Raw genomic sequence first — 20,818 nt, forward strand, 5'->3', positions numbered from 1 at the left:
AACTTCCACATTACAGCACAATTTGGCTGTGTTCAGCAGTAAATTAATTTTTTTCAGTTGGCTGGTTTATCACCACTAATAATCTTGAAAAAAAATTCTTCTTTGTCGATAAGAATAACGTTGAAGCCAGTAGATTGCTTGAATAGCTTAACAATTATGTTACCATATTTTTCCAGATAGACAATATCTAACTTCAGCTCTAACTTCAAATAGAAAGTACCTCCCCCCCCCCACCCCCCCCACAACGACTCTACTTTCCTCCTTCTAGCTCAAAAGTTAATTAATCACAAACACAGTTAACGCGGTGTGAAGCCTGAACTTGCTGTTCTGGAGGATTAATCATTAGTAAACTATTTAAATGAGGCATTCTTTAATGGAGGACACAACAGGAGAACTCTAAATGAGCCATTATGCCACTCAGTTGATGTTGAATAATGAAGGAAAACTACAGGCAGACTGACAGGCTACTTAGTCAAGCAGTTGAGTAACACTGCTTTTGTCAATCTGACGCTATCGTTGACTCAGAAGATGGAGGGAAACAGACGGTTTAGATATATATGGGCAGACTACCCAAGAGGCAGTGGAGGAGGACAATGTTGGTAAATTCAAGAAGGAGCAGGATAGATATTTGGCAGTGAGTGACTAATGAAGACGAGATATGGAGCAGTGTACATTTATTGAACTCCAGGACTGGCCAGAACTGGTATCTTCCAGTTCTGTATCTCACCCCACATATTTCAACAAAATGTAGTTAAGATGGTAAAGAAAAAAGTTATTTTATCAGCAATTACTTCTTCAAACTTCATGGGGCACAGTAGTTGTAAATAAGTTTGTATTTTAGGCTATGTAAGTACTGCATATATAATGTAGAGATGCAGAGCTTCATTAGTTACACAGATATAAAAGCAGTCACTCATTACTAAAAGATGCCATTTTGCATCAAACCCAGTGCAGTCTCAGGAGACCCCAGATGGTGAATTTATTGCAGTCATGCTTAGTTGATGCAAACTACAAAATATGCATAACAATGTCATTATTCAGTGAAGGATTTAAATCAAGATAGAAGGCTACGGAATCAAAGGACATTTTGTTCAAACACAAGATGATGGCTTTGTGAGTAAATGCACAGTATTGCGGTACAGATCCGTAGGGACCAGAAGGTCCCAAGTTAAATCCCTAGCTTGTTCTGCATTAGCCGATATATAATTGGTTTCAGTCCTGCTTGGCTCGGGGGGAGGGAGGGGGGCAGAGACAGGACAGGGACGGAGAGACAAGTCAGGATTCCCACTCAATTCACAAATGTAGACACAAGAAAGGACAGGATTTAATGGTTGACTATAATGCCCTTCATTGTTGAATAACCTGCTGACTCTCACTTTTGAGGCTCACACATGTAAAATGGTCACATAGGATGGTAGCCGAGGAGTACTGGTGCCCTTGGAACCATACCCCAGTAAACGTCAGTCCCTTACGAGAGGTGGGGAGACAAAGGAAGAAACATAGACTGACAAAAAAGTTTACAGCTATCACTAATCTCTGAATAGATTTAGATGTACAGGATACTTTTGAAGACGACATACTCTACCTTGAGACCTTGCACCAAAATAGTTTACAATGGGCTGTTTCAAAGCCATCATTAAATTGGTCAATAGAAGCTCTCTCAATTAGTCATCAGCTAAATTAACCATATCTTCCCTTCGCTTTTTAGGCAGCCCCTCGGAGTCGAGGATGACTTGCTTCCACACTAAAAATGAGTTCTCAGGTGACTGGTGAGTCCAATGCGGGACCTACAGACTCTGTCACAGGTGGAGCAGACGATGGTTGAAGGAACGGGTGGGTGGGGTGCCTGGGTTGCCGTGCGCTCCTTCCGCTGTCTACACTTGGCTTCAGCTTGCTCCTAGTGAAGAGACTTGAGGTAGTCAGCGCCTTCCTGGATGCTTTTCCTCTACTTTGAGCAGTCTTGGGCCAGGGATTCCCAGGTGTTAATGGAGATGTTGCACTTTTTCAAGGAGGTTTGAGGGTGTCCTTGAAGGATTTCCTCTGCCCACCTGGGGCTCACTTGCTGTGTTGAAGCTCCGAGTAGAGCGCTTGTTTTGGGAGTCTCGTGTCAGGCATGTGGACGATGTGGCCCGTCCAATGGAGCTGATCGAGCATGGTCTTGCCTATCCTGCCAATGGATTTGCAGGATCTTGCGGAGGCAGCGATGGTGGTACTTCATGTTTTGAGGTGCCTGCTGTACATAGTTCATGTCTCTAAGCCATATAGGAGGGCGGGTATCACTACTGCTTTGTAGACCATGAGCTTGGTGCCGGATATGAGGTCTTGGTCTTCGAACACTCTCTTCCTCAGGCGACCGAAGGTTGCACTGGTACACTGAAGGCAGTGTTGGGACCTCGTCGTCGATGTCTGTCCTTGTTGACAGTAGGCTCCCGAGTTATGGAAAATGGTCCATGTTGTCCAAGGCCTCGTCATGGATTTTGATAACGGGGGTGGGGGTTAGTGCTGTGTGGCGGGGGCAGGTTGGGAGAGGACCTTTGTCTTACGAATGTTATAGTGCGGTATTAAGCTGCACTGACTCAAAATGGTCGTTGGTTTGATCTGTGCTGCGTTAACCCTGGGGAAGTTCTCCTCAGGGTTCAAGGTTTCTATTCAGCAACCCTGCTGGAAGTCTGATTACGGTCTTCAGGTAAGAACAGGATCCAGCTCGACTGTAACCGCCCTCGAGATGGATTGGCCCATCGGCATTCACCGCCAAGGCTCATGTAAGAGGAATGGTCACTTAGTTGATGTACCAGAGGACCATCGCTACCCGTGGAATCGTGCCCCAACACGAGCCACCATCTTCAGGAGAGTGTGTAAGGGAGTGAATCAGGGAAAAACAAATGCTTTTTTTGAAATTGCTAACTCAAAGCCTCCCAAGCTTAACACATACTGTATCTAATTACTTACTGACATGCATTATGAGGTCACTGCAGACTTTCAATGCATATTGAAGAATTGATCTAATTTTAATGTGTCTTCTCCATGCAAAAGCACAAGGATAGAGTTGAGTGAATGTGTTTATAATTATGTAGTTAATAATAAAGCTATAAAAAGCAGAGCTGTTACGCCAGCAATGTTTAATTGCAACTTACCCAGAAGACATCATAAATGAGGAGTCCAGAAAGCAGCAAGCAGGAAACTTTAAGACTTGGCAATCGTACAAAAGCGATCATGGCCACACAGAGTCCCATTGCCAGAGCTGTAATAGAACACAAAATATGTAATGGCAAACTGCAAAATTAGCACAGCAACTACTGATGCACTGTGTTAAACAGGGAAAAAATTCAATACAACAGATCCCCAAAATACTATTCATTAGATGTAATATACGAATGCTGGAAACTCGTTTTTATTCTCGGCCATTCCCACAGTTGATTGAGTAATTGGAAAGTTAGGTCCTTTTTGGAAGAGTTTGAAGCCAGTTCTCTCTCTTTTCGGGGAGGGCATGTAATTTCCATACAGTGCCAGCACAGTTATTGAAGTTACTGGAAAGGTTTGAGCAGACCACCCAGTTATACCAACATCTGCCAATCATGGCAAGCTGCTTTCATTGTCTAGGTACTATCAGGCCATTTTCAGTTTTGGTGGTGCTGGTTGAGAGCTAAATATTGACTAGGATAACAAAGACTCACACTGCTCTTAGAATATTGCCATGGATTCTTTCGCGTCCACTGAACAGGCAGTTTAATATTGCAAACAGTACCTCCAACAATGTTGCACTCACGCAGTACTGCACTACAACGTCAGCCTAGATTATGTGCTCAAAGTCTGAGAAAAGGGCTTAAACGCACAACCTATGACTCAAGTTCTTTTCGAACTAAAGATTGGATTGTGTTTCTCTCACCCCCCCGCCCTCCAAACAAACAATCAAGATGAAAACAAAAATGTCAGTAACATAGGTTTATATTATTGGACAAATGCAAATACTGATAAATATTGGGAGAAATGTATGACATGTATTAAATGAAGGCAATAGAATAACTTTAGGAAGTCTTAGAAATGAAGTTGGGTGTGGCAACAGACTCATCACTTTCAATGTGCAATTGATTAGTGAAAAGGTAACTAGCAAAGCAAACAGAATGTTGGGAAATAGCTGGAGAAGTGCAGTAAAGGTCTACAGAATACCTTCAGGAATAAACAGGCATGATGGAGTACAAATCTAGAGAGGTTTTAAAATACACCAGTCAGACCATACTTAAGCGTAGTTTGCCCAATTTTGATCAGCACGCATCAATGGAAAGGGTGCAAAGAGCAATAGTGCTATGAGGAAAGATTAAAGAAGCTAAAGTTCTACCGTGTAGAGAAAGTGTTATGGGGGGGACCCAATCAAGTTATAAATAAAATACTGAAAGGCATCGACTTGGTGAAGCCAGAATATTACTTCCAGCCAGTAGGACCAAAGGATATACATTTAAATTACTGGTCTATGTTATTGAACTAAATATTTCACTGTTCTTGCCATTAATGTTAAATATTCAATCGGAAATGCAGGTTTGCCTACTTAATGTTTTGAAGAGACAGCGATTGATAAGTCAGTACGACTTACACATCTATTTATTCAGTTAATTTCTGGAATAAGATTTCAGATTGAAAAATTGTAGATATTGATACAATGTAGCAATTTTGCACATCTTTCATGAACAGATGTGCTAAAGAGCGAGGAGAATGGTACCAGACTTCAGGAGGACACAGACAAACTGGTGAAATGGACAGACACATGGCAGGTGAAATTGAATGCGGAGAAGTGTGAAGTGATGCATTTTGCAAGGAAGAATGAGGGGCAATATAAAAGAAATGGTACAATTTTAAATGGGATGCAGGAAGAGACCTGTGGGTTTACGTACACAAATCTTTGAAGGTGGCAGAAGTTGAGAAAGCTATTAAAAAAGCATATGGAATCCATGGCTTTATAAACAGAGGCAGAGAGTACAAAAGCACAGAAGTTATGCTAAACCTTTACAAAACACTGATTAGGCCTCAGCTGGAGTATTCTGGGCACCACACGTTAGGAAGGATGTGCAGCCTTAGAGAGGGCCCAGAGGAGATTTACTAAAATGGTCCCAGTGATGAGGGATTTCAGTTATGTGGAGAGACTGGAGAAGCTGTACTCTGGAGCGTATAAAAGGCAAAGGAGAGGTTTAATTGAGCTGTTCAAAATTATGAGGAGTTTTGATAGAGTACATAGGGAGAAACCATTTCCACTGGAAGTAGTGTAGGTAAATAAGCAGGCCAAAAGAACCAGAGGGGGGGGAGGAGGAGATTTTTCTTTTTACACAGCGAGCTACTTACTACAATCTGGAATGCACAGCTGAAAGTGTGATGGAAACAGATTCAATAGTAACTTTCAAAAGGGAATGCGATAAATACTTGAAAAAAAATTCAAAGCTATGGGGAAGGAGCAGAGGAGTGAGACTAACTGGATCGTTCTTTCAAAGAGCCATCACAGGCAGAGGGCCGAATGGCCCCCTGTGCTGCATGATTCTAATGACCAAGATCCAGATACAGTGTTCTTTCATTTGCTACTGGAAGAATTTTACTCAATATTACTGGAATAATTTTACATCTTAAACATTTTACACATTTTAAATAGATAGGAGATAGCTACATAATTGTAAATGATAATTATATTGCTATGCCCACTCATTGAGAAAGTGATATTTGTCACATGTAGGAAAAAGGCTGCAGAGCAACAGTAATCACTTTTTAAAATGAAAATATCATGTTAATTCAAATTTTCAAACCATTTCATCAAGATAATGCATCAAATAATTCTTTCCACATATTCCCTCAAGTAATTAAAAAAACTCATTTCAAACAGAAAGATAATTAACAACACAAGTGCCAGTCCAGTTAGCCATTATAATTTTATCCTCTGATAGAGCTGCAGGGCCCATCCATCAGTAAATACCACCCATCAAAGCAACAATGTTTTGCTGCCCTTTCTCCTCTCCTGAAATCACCGACACCTCCTGGGTGACGGTTCTGAGGGTGCCAGTAGCATCACGGTACCTCACCTAAGTGAACGTTCTTGTTGCATGAGCCCAGGAAGCACTATTCAACCCTGGAGAGATCCTGCTCTCTCCAGCTGGCCACACAAGTGTACTTTCCAGCACCGGTCAATGGATACTGTTGAGGAGTAGAGTTCTGGTTGACATCTCCCACTAGCCCGGAGTCACTGAGGCCAACTGTCAAAACCCAACTGAGATGAGCTAACTCAACACAACAAAGAGCCTTTCTGGCCCCAGTGCATTTGCAGTTGGGGGAAGATCCATTGTTTATGCCAGGACATGTCTATTCTAATCTGTGCCGTGCCTAGGTAACCCAAATGTCTTTGTTGTGCATATTTTGGCTTCCACTGGATGCAGGCACGTTCTTTAGATTTCTATTTTTTTTCTCGGCCTTTCTTGGGCCCGAGTCTCCTATCTCCTACCCTTTCCGTCACCAAGTCAGGCCACTTTTCATTTCTTTACTCTCATGTACTTTGTCCATCCTAATGCCATTAAGTAATTAATCACTGCCTCATGAGCAGCAATCCCAGCGGCCCAATTCTCCTCTCACTGATCTTCCCCATCCAGCATACCTGCTGGGGACTAACCTCGCTAACCTCCTTCCTAACCCCTTCACCTCACTCACTATCCCCTTGGATCCTGCCAGCGGATCAATCACTGTCCCTCTCTGCAATTCCCTCCAGAATGTCCATTCTCTTGCAAAAAAGGCCCTTGTCATCCCCGGCCACACTGTGGAGGATTGCACCGACATCAGGATTTGATTGAAATTTGGCCCACGGGTGTCAACACCTTGCTCCTTACTGAAGATTCCCCATCTGGCTATACTGCCCCCCATCACCAAGTCACACCTGAGTCTCCCCGCTCCTACCACTCCACTGGCACGCACGTCTCCTTCCAGCTCCTCATCTTGTTCTAACCCCTCACTTCTCCATTAAGATCCATTTTCCACTGGCCCCTCAGCCCCATTCCCAGTTTCTTCCAGATATATCCTCCCTTCTTTCCTTCCTCAGCCTCAGTGATTTCAATTTCCATCTCAGCTTCACTTGCTCTCTCTCAGAATTCACCATCTTCCTCTCCTCTGTAAGCTTTCCCCTCCATATAAACTCTCTTACCCATATTCATAGCCACCCCCTCGATCTTGCCATCCCCCACAGTTCCTCCACTCCCACCGTCTCCATCAGTGACAAGGCAACTTCTTTGTATCTCTTACATCCCCCTACCAAATCCACTTCCTTCTGCATCTTTCTCTTGAAAAAACACTTCCCCAATCACTTGCAACTGCACTTTCACAATTACAACTGCAAAATTGTTGTTGTATTGGCTCAAATGAAACATCTGAAGCCAATACAACCCAATAAGATTCCTCCTCTACTCCCACGTGGGTGCAAGCAAGGCAGGATTGTTAACCATTGCTCCTTCCTGCACCATCAACACTCCTGTTGTTACTGAGACTGAACCAGAACATTTGCAATCTTGGAATCATATCTGACCCTGAAATGAGCTTTCGACCACATAACTTCTCCATCTCCAAGACTGCCTACCTCCACCTCCGTAACATCACCCAACTCCACTCCTGCCTCAGCTCACCTGCTGGTGAAACCCTCAACCACATATGTTACTTCTTGACTGTTCTAATGCTCTTCTGATGGCCTCCTAACTTTCACCCTACTTAAACACAAGTTTATCCAAAACTCTGCAGCCTGTATCCTAACTCGCACCACATCCCGTTTCACCCATCACCCGCTGACCTACATTGGTTCCCAGTCCGGCAATGCCTCAATTTTAATATTCTCAACCTGGTCTTCAAATCCCTCCATGGCCTCACTCCTCCCTAAACCTCTCTCTCCTCCTTTAAGACGCTCCTTAAAACCTACCACTGACCAAGGGTCACCTGTCCTAATATTTCTATGTGGCTCGGTATCAAATTTTGTTTGAGAACACTCCTGTGAAGTGCCTTGGGACATTTTACTATGTTAAAGGCACGGTATAAACGCAAGTTGTTGTTGTAACAAGTATGGCGATAGCATATGGAGCTTAAAGCCTTTATAAATAAGTTTGGTGACATTTTGCAAATAGATGTCTAATTTTAAAAATCAAGATAGGTTTAAAAATATTGGTTAAGAAAGCATCATCTCTGTAATCACATTTCCTAATCTCAATTAAATGACCTGATGATACTCAACAGAAATTCACCTCAGGCTTTCAATACACAAAATTATAAGACACAATGTTTACTCTAACAGATACTCTAGAAATAAAAATATCACAGTGAAGAAATTACCAGCACTTAGTCCCATTTAAAAAGGTCAAAGGATTTATTTCTTAGTTCAGTTTATTTCATTTGTGATACAGGTGCAACGTCCCGAATCTGGAACTCCAAAAACTGGAATTGTGCGAAAATCAGATATTTTGCGCATAGCTGATGGAATCGCCTAGAATTCGGAATTATTGTCTGAAAACTGGACATTTGAGGTAAAACCCAAAATCCGGCACAGATTCAATTGAGGATTCCAATTTCAGATAAGAAAATCAAGTCTGAAATCCAGAATCCTTGACTGGGAATCCATGCCGGATTTCGTGTTTTGCTAGATTTCGAACCTCGCCGCTCAAAACCCGGCACGGATTCAGTCGAGGATTCCGGATAGAAACATAGAAACATAGAAAATAGGTGCAGTAGTAGGCCATTCAGCCCTTCTAGCCTGCACCGCCATTCAATGAGTTCATGGCTGAACATGCACTTCAGTACCCCCTTCCTGCTTTCTCGCCATACCCCTTGATCCCCCGAGTAGTAAGGACTTCATTTAACTCCCTTTTGAATATATTTAGTGAATTGGCCTCAACTACTTTCTGTGGTAGAGAATTCCACAGGTTCACCACTCTCTGGGTGAAGAAGTTTCTCCTCATCACGGTCCTAAATGGCTTACCCCTTATCCTTAGACTGTGACCCCTGGTTCTGGACTTCCCCAACATTGGGAACATTCTTCCTGCATCTAACCTGTCTAAACCCGTCAGAATTTTAAACATTTCTATGAGGTCCCCTCTCATTCTTCTGAACTCCAGTGAATACAAGCCCAGTTGATCCAGTCTTTCTTGATAGGTCAGTCCCACCATCCCGGGAATCAGTCTGGTGAATCTTCGCTGCACTCCCTCAATAGCAAGAATGTCCTTCCTCAGGTTAGGAGACCAAAACTGTACACAATACTCCAGGGTGTGGCCTCACCAAGGCCCTGTACAACTGTAGCAACACCTCCCTGCCCCTGTACTCAAATCCCCTCGCTATGAAGGCCAACATGCCATTTGCTTTCTTAACCGCCTGCTGTACCTGCATGCCAACCTTCAATGACTGATGTACCATGACACCCAGGTCTCGTTGCACCTCCCCTTTTCCTAATCTGTCACCATTCAGATAATAGTCTGTCTCTCTGTTTTTACCACCAAAGTGGATAACCTCACATTTATCCACATTATACTTCATCTGCCATGCATTTGCCCACTCACCTAACCTATCCAAGTCACTCTGCAGCCTCATAGCATCCTCCTCGCAGCTCACACTGCCACCCAACTTAGTGTCATCCGCAAATTTGGAGATACTACATTTAATCCCCTCGTCTAAATCATTAATGTACAATGTAAACAGCTGGGGCCCCAGCACAGAACCTTGCGGTACCCCACTAATCACTGCCTGCCATTCTGAAAAGTACCCATTTACTCCTACTCTTTGCTTCCTGTCTGACAACCAGTTCTCAATCCACATCAGCACACTACCCCCAATCTCATGTGCTCTAACTTTGCACATTAATCTCTTGTGTGGGACCTTGTCGAAAGCCTTCTGAAAGTCCAAATATACCACATCAACTGGTTCTCCCTTGTCCACTTTACTGGAAACATCCTCAGACTATTGATTTCAGACTATTGATTTTCTTGTCTGAAATCTGAAAAAACCCAAAACCAGAATGGATTAGGTCCCGAGGATTCTGGATTTCGGACCTATACCCCTACATAGTCTTATTAGAACCTCTTCAGGATTGAGTGGAGTGAGTGAGGTGCATGAGATTTGAATTGCATTTAGATCAGCTTTGAAGCTTCCTCTTCAATGACGATTCAACATTCATGCCCTACATGTTGTATAGATTGTCCTAGTTCACAATAAAACTGAATAGTTCTGTTCGAACTAAAAAAGAAAGTGCACATCACACCACGTAATTTAAAAAAAAAAGAAAATCAATTGTGTTTTGGTTTTTATGGTCCTAGTTTAAGGCTACCTGCAAAAGCCAGTTCCAAACATCACCGTGACAGAATAATTTAAGTAAAGAACGGTTTGCATTTATGCAGTGGCTTGTCCCGTCTTTCAAGGTGCATTTTGGTTTTCAGGTCATCGATATGGTGCAGTTGCAGAACAAATCTGGATCAAACCTGACTGGAGAAAAGTAATGCAAAAAAACTGAGGTGGTAATCTCTCACCGTTTGCAGTTGAAAGCACAAGGAATGCAACTGGGTTTAAAAAGTGCTCAAGTCCCTTGGATCTCAAGGCACTTTTACGGCCTTCCTAAATTTAATTTAGACAGAGCAAACCCTCCCACCTGTGTACTTTAATAATTTATATTTCAACTGCTGGATGCGATTATACGTATGCAAGAAGCTCTCTTGCCCATTGAACCAGAGTTCAAGCCAGGCAGCATAAACTGAGTACTGCCTCCACTGGTGTCGCTGCCCCAATATTTTTGTAAAAGTCTTTCTTTAAAGACTAGTAATCAAAAGAATTTGTCCACACCAAGATGCTAACATAAGAATTAGGCGGAGTAGGCCATATGGCCCCTCGAGCTTGCCAAGATCATGGCTGATCTTCGACCACAACTCCACTTTCCGGCGCTATCCCCATATCCCTGAATTCCTCTGGAGTCTAAAAATCTATCTATCTCAGCCTTGAATATACTCAACGACTTTGAGCTTCAACAGCACTTTGGGGGTAGAGAATTCCAGAGATTCACAACCCTCAGTGAAGAAATTCCTCCCATCGGAAGGCTGGCCCCTTTTTCTGAGACTATGCACCCGTAGTTCTAGACTCTCCAGCCAGGGGAAACAACCTCTCAGCATCGACCCTGTCAATCCCCCTCAGAATCTTGTATATTTCAATGAGATCACCTCTCATTCTTCTAAACTCCAAAGAGTATAGGCCCAATCTACTCAATCTCTCCACATAGGCCAACCCCCTCATCCCAGGGATCAATCTAGTGAACCTTCGTTGCACTGCCTCAAAGGAAAGTATATCCTTCCTTAAATAAGACGACCAAAACTGTGCACAGTACTCCAGGTGTGGTCTCACCAGAGCCCTGTACAATTGTAGCAAGACTTCCTTACTCTTGTAGTCCAACCCTCGAGCAATAAAGGCCAAACATGCCCAATTGCTTACTGTACCTGCATGCTAACTCTCTGTTTCTTGGACACCCAAATCTCTCTGAATACCAACATTTAAAAGTTTCTCACCAGTTAAAAAATATTCTGTTTTTCTATTCTTTCTACAAAAGTGAATAACCTCACATTTCCCCACATTATACTCCATTTGCCACCTTACTGCCCACTCACTTAACTTGTCTATATCCCTTTGCAGATTCTTTGCGTCCTGCTCACATCTTACTTTTCCACCTAGCTTTGTATCGTCAACAAACTTGAATACATTGCACTCAGTCCCTGCATCGAAGTAATTAATATAGATTGTAAATAGCTGAGGCCCAAGCACTGATTCCCCACTAGTAGCAGCTTGCCAATCTGAAAATGACCCGTTTATTCCGACTTTCTGTTTTCTGTCTGTTAACCAATCCTTTATCCATGCTAATACCTTACCCCCAACCCAATGTGCCCTTATCTTGCTTAACATTTTATGTAGCACCTTACTGAATGACTTTTGGAAATCCAAATATACTACATCCACTGGTTCCCCTTTATTTACCCTGCTAATTACATCCCCCAAAAACGCTAATAAATTTGTCAAACACGATTTACCCTTCATAAAACCATGTTGACTCTGCCTAATCATATTCTGATTTTCTAATTACCTTGTTACCACTTCCTTAATAATGGATTCCAGCATTTTCCCAACAACTGATGTCAGGTTAACTGACCTGTAGTTCCCAGTTTTCTCCCTCGCCTTTCTTGAAAAGTGGGGTTACATTTGCTACCTTCCAATCCGCTGGGACCTTTCCTGAATCTAGGGAATTTTGGAAGATCACAACCATTGCATCCACTATCTCTGCAGCCACCTCTTTCAGAACCCTAGGATGTAGGCCATCAGGTCCAGGGGATCTGTAAGCTTTTAGTCTCATTCGTTTTTCCAAGTACTTTTTCTCTACTGATATTAATTACTTTAAGTTCCTCGCTCTCATTAGCCCCCAGGTTCCCTATTTTTGGTATACTTTGTGTTGTCTACTGTGAAGACAGATACAAAATATTTGTTTAAAGCCTCTGCCATTTCCTTGTTGCCCAATATAATTTCTCCTGTCTCAGCCTCTAAGGGACCAATGCTTACTTTTGCTACTCTCTTCCTTTTTACATAGATGTTTTCCTGAATGGCCCGATAGCAACAAATTCGGCCATTGTTTGGTATCTGGCAAAACAACTGCCCACCCCACATTTCAAATACTTTCTTGTCTGCCTATGCACCCACCTCCCCTGATGGAGCTCTCCCCAACAGCCATCACCTTTTAGGTAATTTTTGCTCAGAATACTTTTTAAAAACGGGCTTTTCTGTGAAAAAATGACAAAAGAATCCCGATCTATGACAACCACCAATCCTCAAAATATATGTTTGTGCTATATATGGATATATCATCAATAAAGGAATTAATTTGTGAACTGTCAGGGCTTAAACCTCACTCCCTTCAAGTTATGCAATAGGCTACCGAAGCACAATAAAGGAGGAGGATAGGAGTGAGTCACAAAGCTGCAATTCAAAGGGCTCAGAGGATGCTTAAAAGTCACAAGTTATCTGAATCATGACAAACATGAGTCGTTAGCTCAGTCCCAGATAAAAGACTCCCTCCATACAATGTACTTCTAGTGTCATGCTCTTGCCTTCATGCAGATGGCAAGTTGAGCTGGGATCTAGTTGATCCCAGAGACAGACAACAGAAGACAAATGGTGAAGATACACAGCAAATGATCAGACCAGTAGGGCATCTTACTAGCCGTGCTTTATATATCATATATTAAATACATTACTCAAAAAAATCTGTCTATATTCCTATACTAATATGTAACTAACAGCTCACATACTTCAAAATTGGAAACAAATATTGACCCAGTTAAATTTAGCATTCTTTTACAACAACAACTTGTATTTATATAGCGCCTTTGACATGTTAAATTGTCCCAAGGCACTTCACAGGAGCATTATAAAGCAAAATTTGACACCGAGCCACATATTAGGACAAAAACTTACTTATAGAGGTAGGTTTTAAGGAGTGTCTTAAAGGAGGAAAGAGAGGTAGAGAGGCAGAGGGATCTAGGGAGGGAATTCCAGAGCTTTGGGTCTAGGCAACTGAAGGCACAGCTGCTAATGGTGGAGCGATTAAAATTGGGGTTGCTCAAGAGGCCAGAATTAGAGGAAGATCTTGGAAGAGTTGTGGGGCTGAAGGAGATTAGCGAAAGGGAGGGTTGAGGCCATGGAGGGTTATGAAAACAATGATGAGAATTTTAAAATTGAGGCATTGCTTAACTGGGAGCCAATGTAAGTCAGTGAGCATAGGGATATACAATCACTGAGGCAAATGCACTGCAGAAGTAAAGGGCAAGGGAAATATTAAACTATTTATCTTCAATTTGTGAAGCAAATCTCTCATTTAGATCAAAACTAGATGAGCTCCCCTTTAATATTTAAGGTTTTGGCCATAATGTGCAACACAAAAATACAATGTCCTAATTTCCCCTCCTCACAAACAATTAATTGAAATTCAAATTAAATAAGATATGCAATCCATTTTCAAAATAGAAATGGATTTGTGCTTGCTAAATACTGTACACAATCAACTCCTATACTGAATATAATCAAACCATTTTGATCTTTGTAAAAAAAAAAACAAGTTTATTTTAAAACAGTGAAACACCCAATATTCTAACTTTAAGCTGTTGGCATCTAGACTTCTTGTTCTTGCCCACTTGTGCGGTTACAAAATTCAGCAGTGAATCTAACAATGTTTATAGAACTACTGCTAAATTCACACGTTATAACAACCAATGAAATACTACATGTTGCAAACTGAAATTAAAATCCCAATCAAAAGATCACCATAGCAACATGTGATCTTTCATCAGTAGAGTTGAGCTGGAATCATTACAAGGGTAACGGTAATGTTTTTTAAAATTATGGTAAGGATAAAGAAGGATTCAACCATTTATGATACAGCCATACATCAAAAAGCACTGGTTAAAAAATTCTTCTCAAACAGGGAACAGGGGGAACACACAATTTCTCTCACCAGTGAGTAATAAAGCAAGTGTTTATATTTAACACAAGCCAGTATGTGATGTTGAATGCAGCAGTGAAAATGGCATCACCAATAACCTCAAGGATGGAGGGATGGGAGAAGAGGTCAGCCAGCTTCACACAGTGGTTAATGTGCAACTATTGCTTCACAATGTAAAATAGGCCATTGTAATTTATTTTCAAAAGCCTGCACTTGCAGAAAACAATGATATTTTTCTGGCAAACTGTGCTCCGAGTTAGCAACAGATACAGATGGAAAAAGCTGTCCACAAACTAAAATTTTATATTAATATTTTGAAGTTATTTTTTTAAACTTGCATTTCTGGTAATATCTGCATGGTTTCCAGTCCATTTGTTTGCTTTAAATATTGGTTCTAAACCCAAAAACACAAGCATCTAGGAGTACTCTGAAGAACATTTCACTATTGTCAAGCAGTCACATTTCCATGACACGATCAAAATATGGAGTTGTCATATTTGTTTATTTACAGACTAATACAAGTCAAGATGTATTCTATGGTTCTGTATATTTTATTCTGCACATAAATATAGATTGATACAACTTCTACAATAAGAACCAAGAAAATATGTGCAGCATTAAAGGTGTCTCACTATTGACTTGGTCAGGTAAGATATAAATAAATAAATAAAATAAAGGCGAGCAAAAGGAGAGAAAAAATGGAGAGAAAGAGGTAAATTAGCACTAGCCTCCTTATATCCAATGAATGACTTTTGAAGTGTGGTCGCAGTTTGGCAGGCAAACACAAATGGTCAATTTGCACACAGCATGATCCCCTGAATCAAATGGGGTGAACAACTAATTTGTCTTTGGTAGCATTGGTTGAGGAAATAATGTTAACCAGAACATTGGGAGGAAGACTTGTACTTCTTTGAATAGAGCTGTGGGAAATATTCACTTGAACAAGGAGACAGTTTAACCGCTCATCTGAAAGATGGTACCTCTGACAGTACAGTATTGCCTCAGTACTACAATTAAATATTACTTTGGATTATCCTTAAGTGGGGCTTGAATCCACAGCCTTCTAAATCAAGCAAGAGTGCTTCCAATCATGCCAAACAAGGTAGTTGGAATTAATGTGCTAAAATAAAGAAAACTTCAGCCGTTAACTTCTCAAAGCAGCAGGGAGAAATTGCCATGAGTTCATTGCATAATTTCAATATAATTTTTGACTTGCTTTGTATTCCTCTTTGTGGGGGCGGGGCGACAATTCAGAGTTATTTTACTAAATCCTTTAACCAATTCTCCCCTCTCACCCTCTCCCCGATATCACTGACCCCCTACTGGAATTACACCACCATTCATGCACAAACCATGACAGCAAATATAGACAGCTACTGTGGAGGCATTAAAGCCAAGCCCAATCCTGTCCTCACTAGACATTCACATGCATACGCTTCCAGCAGGGGCTGTAGAGATCAGAAAGCAGGAAAGCTAGGGGGAGAAAATCCCGTTTCGGGCGGTAACCCAGTCGGGGAGGGACTTCCTGTGTCCAGCGTGGAAGTCCCGCCCCAGCCACGAAATTGGGATTACTGTCCTTCAGAGGAAGTAGAGCGCAATGCCGTGCGCTCCACTTGCGCTCCACAAAGCCGGGGCGCTACTCGGGCGGGATTGGCAGTGCTACACGGCTTCGCCGCGTAGCGCTGATGTGCTTCAACGACCCTCCCCTTCCATTAAAGGGAGGGCCGCTGTGCAGTCCGCAGGGCATCTGATGGCCTCCACTGGGCCACCAGGGCAGCGTGGCCGAAGCCCTTCACCAAGATGGAGTGCCGGACTGCACGATGGCGGCCCGGACCATGCCACGGAATATCAAGATGGGCCAACCGGTGAGTCGGCCAGAACGACGGCGTGCGGCGCAGTGTAACGCATCTCCCCTTTAAGTTCCGTCCTGGGAGCGGAGGTCGGCCCAGTCCTGACCCACAAGGCTGGCGCTCACACCACCCGCGGTAGCCTCGTGGGGCCGCTGGCCAATTTCCAGTGAGGGGTGGAAAGGGGTCACCGCGCACAGCAATTATGTTATTGGCGGAGACGCGGTGGCCTGGGCTGCTAATAGTGGGGCGCGGCACTACCGCGTAAGCACCTCCGCTAACTCCCACGCAATTTCGCGGGAGCCGGTAGATGTGCAGAGATTGGTTTGAATCCCTTTCCTAAGACCCTGGTAAGTGCAAATGTACCCAAGGGAATATGGTTCTGGTCCTGAAGCAATTATTTAGATATACAATGCAAATGGTGAGCATTTATCACTTCTCTCAGAAGATTAAATACCCTGGGGCCTGTCAGTACAGGTTGCATAGATTTGTTGAAAGGAGATGGCCAGATGGACCAAGAACATTTTGTGTGTTCCAAACTCTGCTCAGCCCAAAAGTAGAAGATTTGCCCAAAAGGTCTGACAGCAGACTTTTGCATTAAGTGTATAAATGTTAAAATGCTACATCACATGCTATATAAGCACATAGCAATGATGTACTTTTATAGAACATATAGCATGCGATGTAGCAATGCAACACGTCTTCAGCCCTACAATTCTCCACAGTGGGTCCTCAATCTCAGCAAGGGAATAAGAACATGTATGGAAACTGCCTATGTACTGTTAACTATAATAGCCAGTAAAACGAGACAAATATTCATAGTCTTGCTACAGTTTTGTTCCACGAACTATTGCTCAACTGGGTTCTTCTGCCTTAGATTGCGTCAGGATGACTGAACTGTCAGCGTTCACTGTCATCCCGCCTTGGAAACTGACTGCATCTTTGGGATTTGGCGCATGCGCAAGTACATGCAGAAATCCTAAAGTTGCGGTCTGTCATTAACAGCTCCGACACAGGCTGCGCCCCCTACCCCACCCCCTCAGAGCCGGCAATCTATGCAATCACCCAAATCTGGAAAACGGATGAAAACTTTGTCTCTTCCGCAATACGCTCTTAAATTCCATACTAGAAGATTAGTCGTAACTGGGGTTTTAACAGCGTATTGACTGCTAAACAAAGGGTAAGGGACTGAAAAACGAAATTTAATTTTGTGCAGTATGAAATGTGCCCATTTTAATAAATAAATAGTAACATCTTTAAGAAACTTAAAAAAAAAAATTAATGTTTAAAAAAATGTTTATCCATCTTTATTTCAGACGTGCCTTTTCCTAATGAGAGCCCCAATCTTTGTTTTGCTCTCCAACATTTTGAAAAAGTTAGAATTTTAAGAGCGTACTTACTTCCTTGTTTGCGGTTTGAGAATTCTGCATTTTGATTGGCTGCTTAGACAGCCTGTTGACGTCACAGCAGTTTGCACAAGGGAATCTCCACTATACTTTGTCGATTTGAATGTCGTAAAACCCAAAGTTCTCGACACAGGGATCAAGAGATCCTTGCACGAAGCATACTTTGGGGCCGGGGTGAACACCTTCACTGTGCAGCTGACCGCAAATTACAGGTGGCCCCAGAAAGGAGGGTTGTCAATTACCATTGCTCTCAAGCACCCACTACTGGCTGGCTTACAAATATCTAAGGCAGAAGAACCCAGTTGAGCAATGGTTCGTGGAACAAGACTGTAGCAAGAATATGAATATTTGTCTCGTTTTACTGGCTATTATAGTTAACAGTATATAGGCAGTTTCCTTACAATGTTGGCAGTTACAGGCTTGAAAGAGGAAAAATTAAATGAACAATGCTGTGTAATTAGTTCAGTTTGCATATAACTGGGAGTTCATTTTTAAGTGGTGGGATATTCAAAATCCACAGAGCAAAAAATGGAGTGACACCAGAGATCATAGACAGTCTAACTGTAGCAAAATGGCCGCTGGAAACACCAGTTATAAGATGAGACTGAAGTGCATGTAATGATGTTCCACGCGAGTCTTAATAAATGAATAATTCATCAAAAGGTTATGCATTACGGAGTGTACCGTAACAGAGACAACCGTATGTATCCCAATGTTTACTAGTTCTGTTGGCTCTCGTTCATGGTCTCTCTGGGTCAATTGATGTGCCAATTGTCTGTCAGGGTTTAGCCACTCATATCACTCGAGTTTTTATTTTATTTACTCGTTCCATGGAGGTGGGTGTCAGTGTCAAAGCCAGCATTTATTGCCCATCCCGAATTGCCCTCTAGGTGGTGGTGGTGAGTCACCTTGAACTGCTGCAGTCCTCGTGGAGAGGGCACTCCCACAGTGCAGTTGGGAAGGAGTTCCAGGATTTTGACCCAGCGACGATGAAGAAATGTCGATACATTTCCAAATCAGGATGGTATGTAACTTGGAGGGGAACATGCAGGTGATGGTGTTCCCATGCGCCTGCTGCCCTTGTCCCTCTAGGTGGTTCAGGTCGCAGGCTTGGGAGGTGCTGCCGAAGAAGTCTGGGCAAGCTGCTGCAAGCATGTTCACTCATATGCGTATGTCAATATCAAGCTGCTGAGGAGTTGCAAGTGGAACTGAACGCTGCATCTTGTAGATGTTACACTCTGCAGCCATAGTGCGCCGGTGGTGGAGGGAGTGAATGTTTAAGGTGGCAGATGGGGTGCCAATCAAGCAGACTGTTTTGTCCTGGATTGTGTCAAGCTTCTTGAGCATTGTTGGAGCTGCATTCATCCAGGCAAGTGGAGTGTATGCCATTACACTCCTGACTTATGCCTTGTAGATGGTGGAAAGGCTTTCGGGAGTCAGAAGGAGAGACACTCGCTGTAGAATACCCAGCCTCTGACCCGCTCTTGTAGCCATGGTATTTATGTGGTTGGTCCAGTTAAGTTTCTAGTCAATGGTGATCGCAGTTGATGGTGGGGGATTTGGCGATGGTAATGCTGCTGAATGTCAAGGGGCGGTGCTTAGGTGCTCTCTTGTTGGAGATGGTCATTGCCTGGCACTTGAGTGGCGTGAATATTGCTTGCCACTTATCAGTCCAAGCCTGAATATCATCCAGGTCATGCTGCATTTGGGCAAAGCTGCTTTATTATTTGAGGAGTTGCGAATGGAACTGAACACTATTCAATAATCAGCAAACATCCCCACTTTTGACCTTATGATGAAAAGAAGGTTATTGATGTTATTTTGCCTCAGTTCGTGAAGGCATTTCAGCCCAAACTACAAGTTCAACCTGCAAGTTTAAAGCTCCAAGTTCAAAGCCTGCAGAGCCTATTGTCCATCCTCTGGCGTGCCTTTTGTTCTTTGTCTCAGAGCTTGCATCGGCTGGATCTCTGAAGAAACTGGATTTCCTTCAATTGCGAACAGGATCTTGTTGCTCTAGTGACTACACTGTTTGACTCATCGGCTGTGGCTTTGCTCTGCTTTCAGTCGCTTCAAGTCTTTGCTCTGAATTCTGTGTCAAATTGGTTTCCGATCCCCTGGACTTCGGCGAACATTGCTAGACTACATTTCTGCTTTGAATTACATGTAAAGTTGAGGTCATCCAAAACTCGGTAGCCCGTGCCCTAACTCGCACCAAGTCCCACTCACCCATCACTCCTGTGCTCGCTGGCCTACACTGGCTCCCGGTTAAGCAACGCCTTGATTTCAAAATTCTCGTCCTTGTTTACAAATCCCTCCATGGCCTTGCCCCTATCTCTAATCTCCTTCAACCTCACAACTCCCCCAAGATGACGGCGCTCCTCAAATTCTGCCCTCTTGAGCATCCCCGATTATAATTGCTCAACGATTGGTGGCCGTGCCTTCAGCTGTTTGGGCCCTAAGCTCTGGAACGCCCTCCCTCTCCGCCTCTCTTTCCTCCTTGAAGGTGCTCCTTAAAACCTACCTCTTTGACCAAGCTTTTGGCCAGCTGCTGTAATTTCTTATGTGGCTCGGTGTTTTGTCTTATAACACTGCTGTGAAGCGCCTTGGGACATTTTATTACGTTAACGGCGCTATATAAATACAAGTTGTTGTTGGTTTTGGATTGCACCGCTACGTTTCTACACTGGATTATACCACAAGACTTTCACCTCTGCTGCTCAAGTTTATTTTTCCTTTAACTGCGATTGTGTCTCTGCTGAACTGGTTCTACTGGTTTTTCAGCTCCGTTGGCTTTTTGCTAGTAGCTGCTGGTTCACTTGTTCCACCGGTTTTCAACTTTGCTGGCCACTGGCTGTGGTTTTACGGTGATGTACAAACTTGCGCCAACGTCGCCATCATCTTTCTGCACCACTACCGACTCTTCCTCCTACATCACATCCTCGAAGTCTCTACACTTCAAATAGCTTCTGGACTTCACTCGCCTGCTTTGGACAGCGGTTCGCCGATGATCCGTGCCGGCTTTGTCCTCCCATGGGACCTCTGACTTTGACTCTGGT

The 20,818-nt window shown here is 43.0% G+C and overlaps 1 protein-coding gene across 1 annotated transcript in view; it reads right to left on the bottom strand.

Moving 5' to 3' along the window:
* sppl3 (signal peptide peptidase 3) overlaps window positions 1-20,818 on the bottom strand; it is a 116,067-nt gene that overhangs the window by 12,767 nt on the left and 82,482 nt on the right. The window contains exon 5 of the mRNA XM_070886310.1: window positions 3,135-3,241. Within this exon, the coding sequence (XP_070742411.1) occupies window positions 3,135-3,241 (107 nt within the window). The remainder of the gene's footprint in view (window positions 1-3,134; window positions 3,242-20,818) is intronic.

Source organism: Pristiophorus japonicus, chromosome 8 (assembly GCF_044704955.1).
Source record: "Pristiophorus japonicus isolate sPriJap1 chromosome 8, sPriJap1.hap1, whole genome shotgun sequence".
NCBI classification, from domain to species: Eukaryota; Metazoa; Chordata; class Chondrichthyes; family Pristiophoridae; genus Pristiophorus; species Pristiophorus japonicus.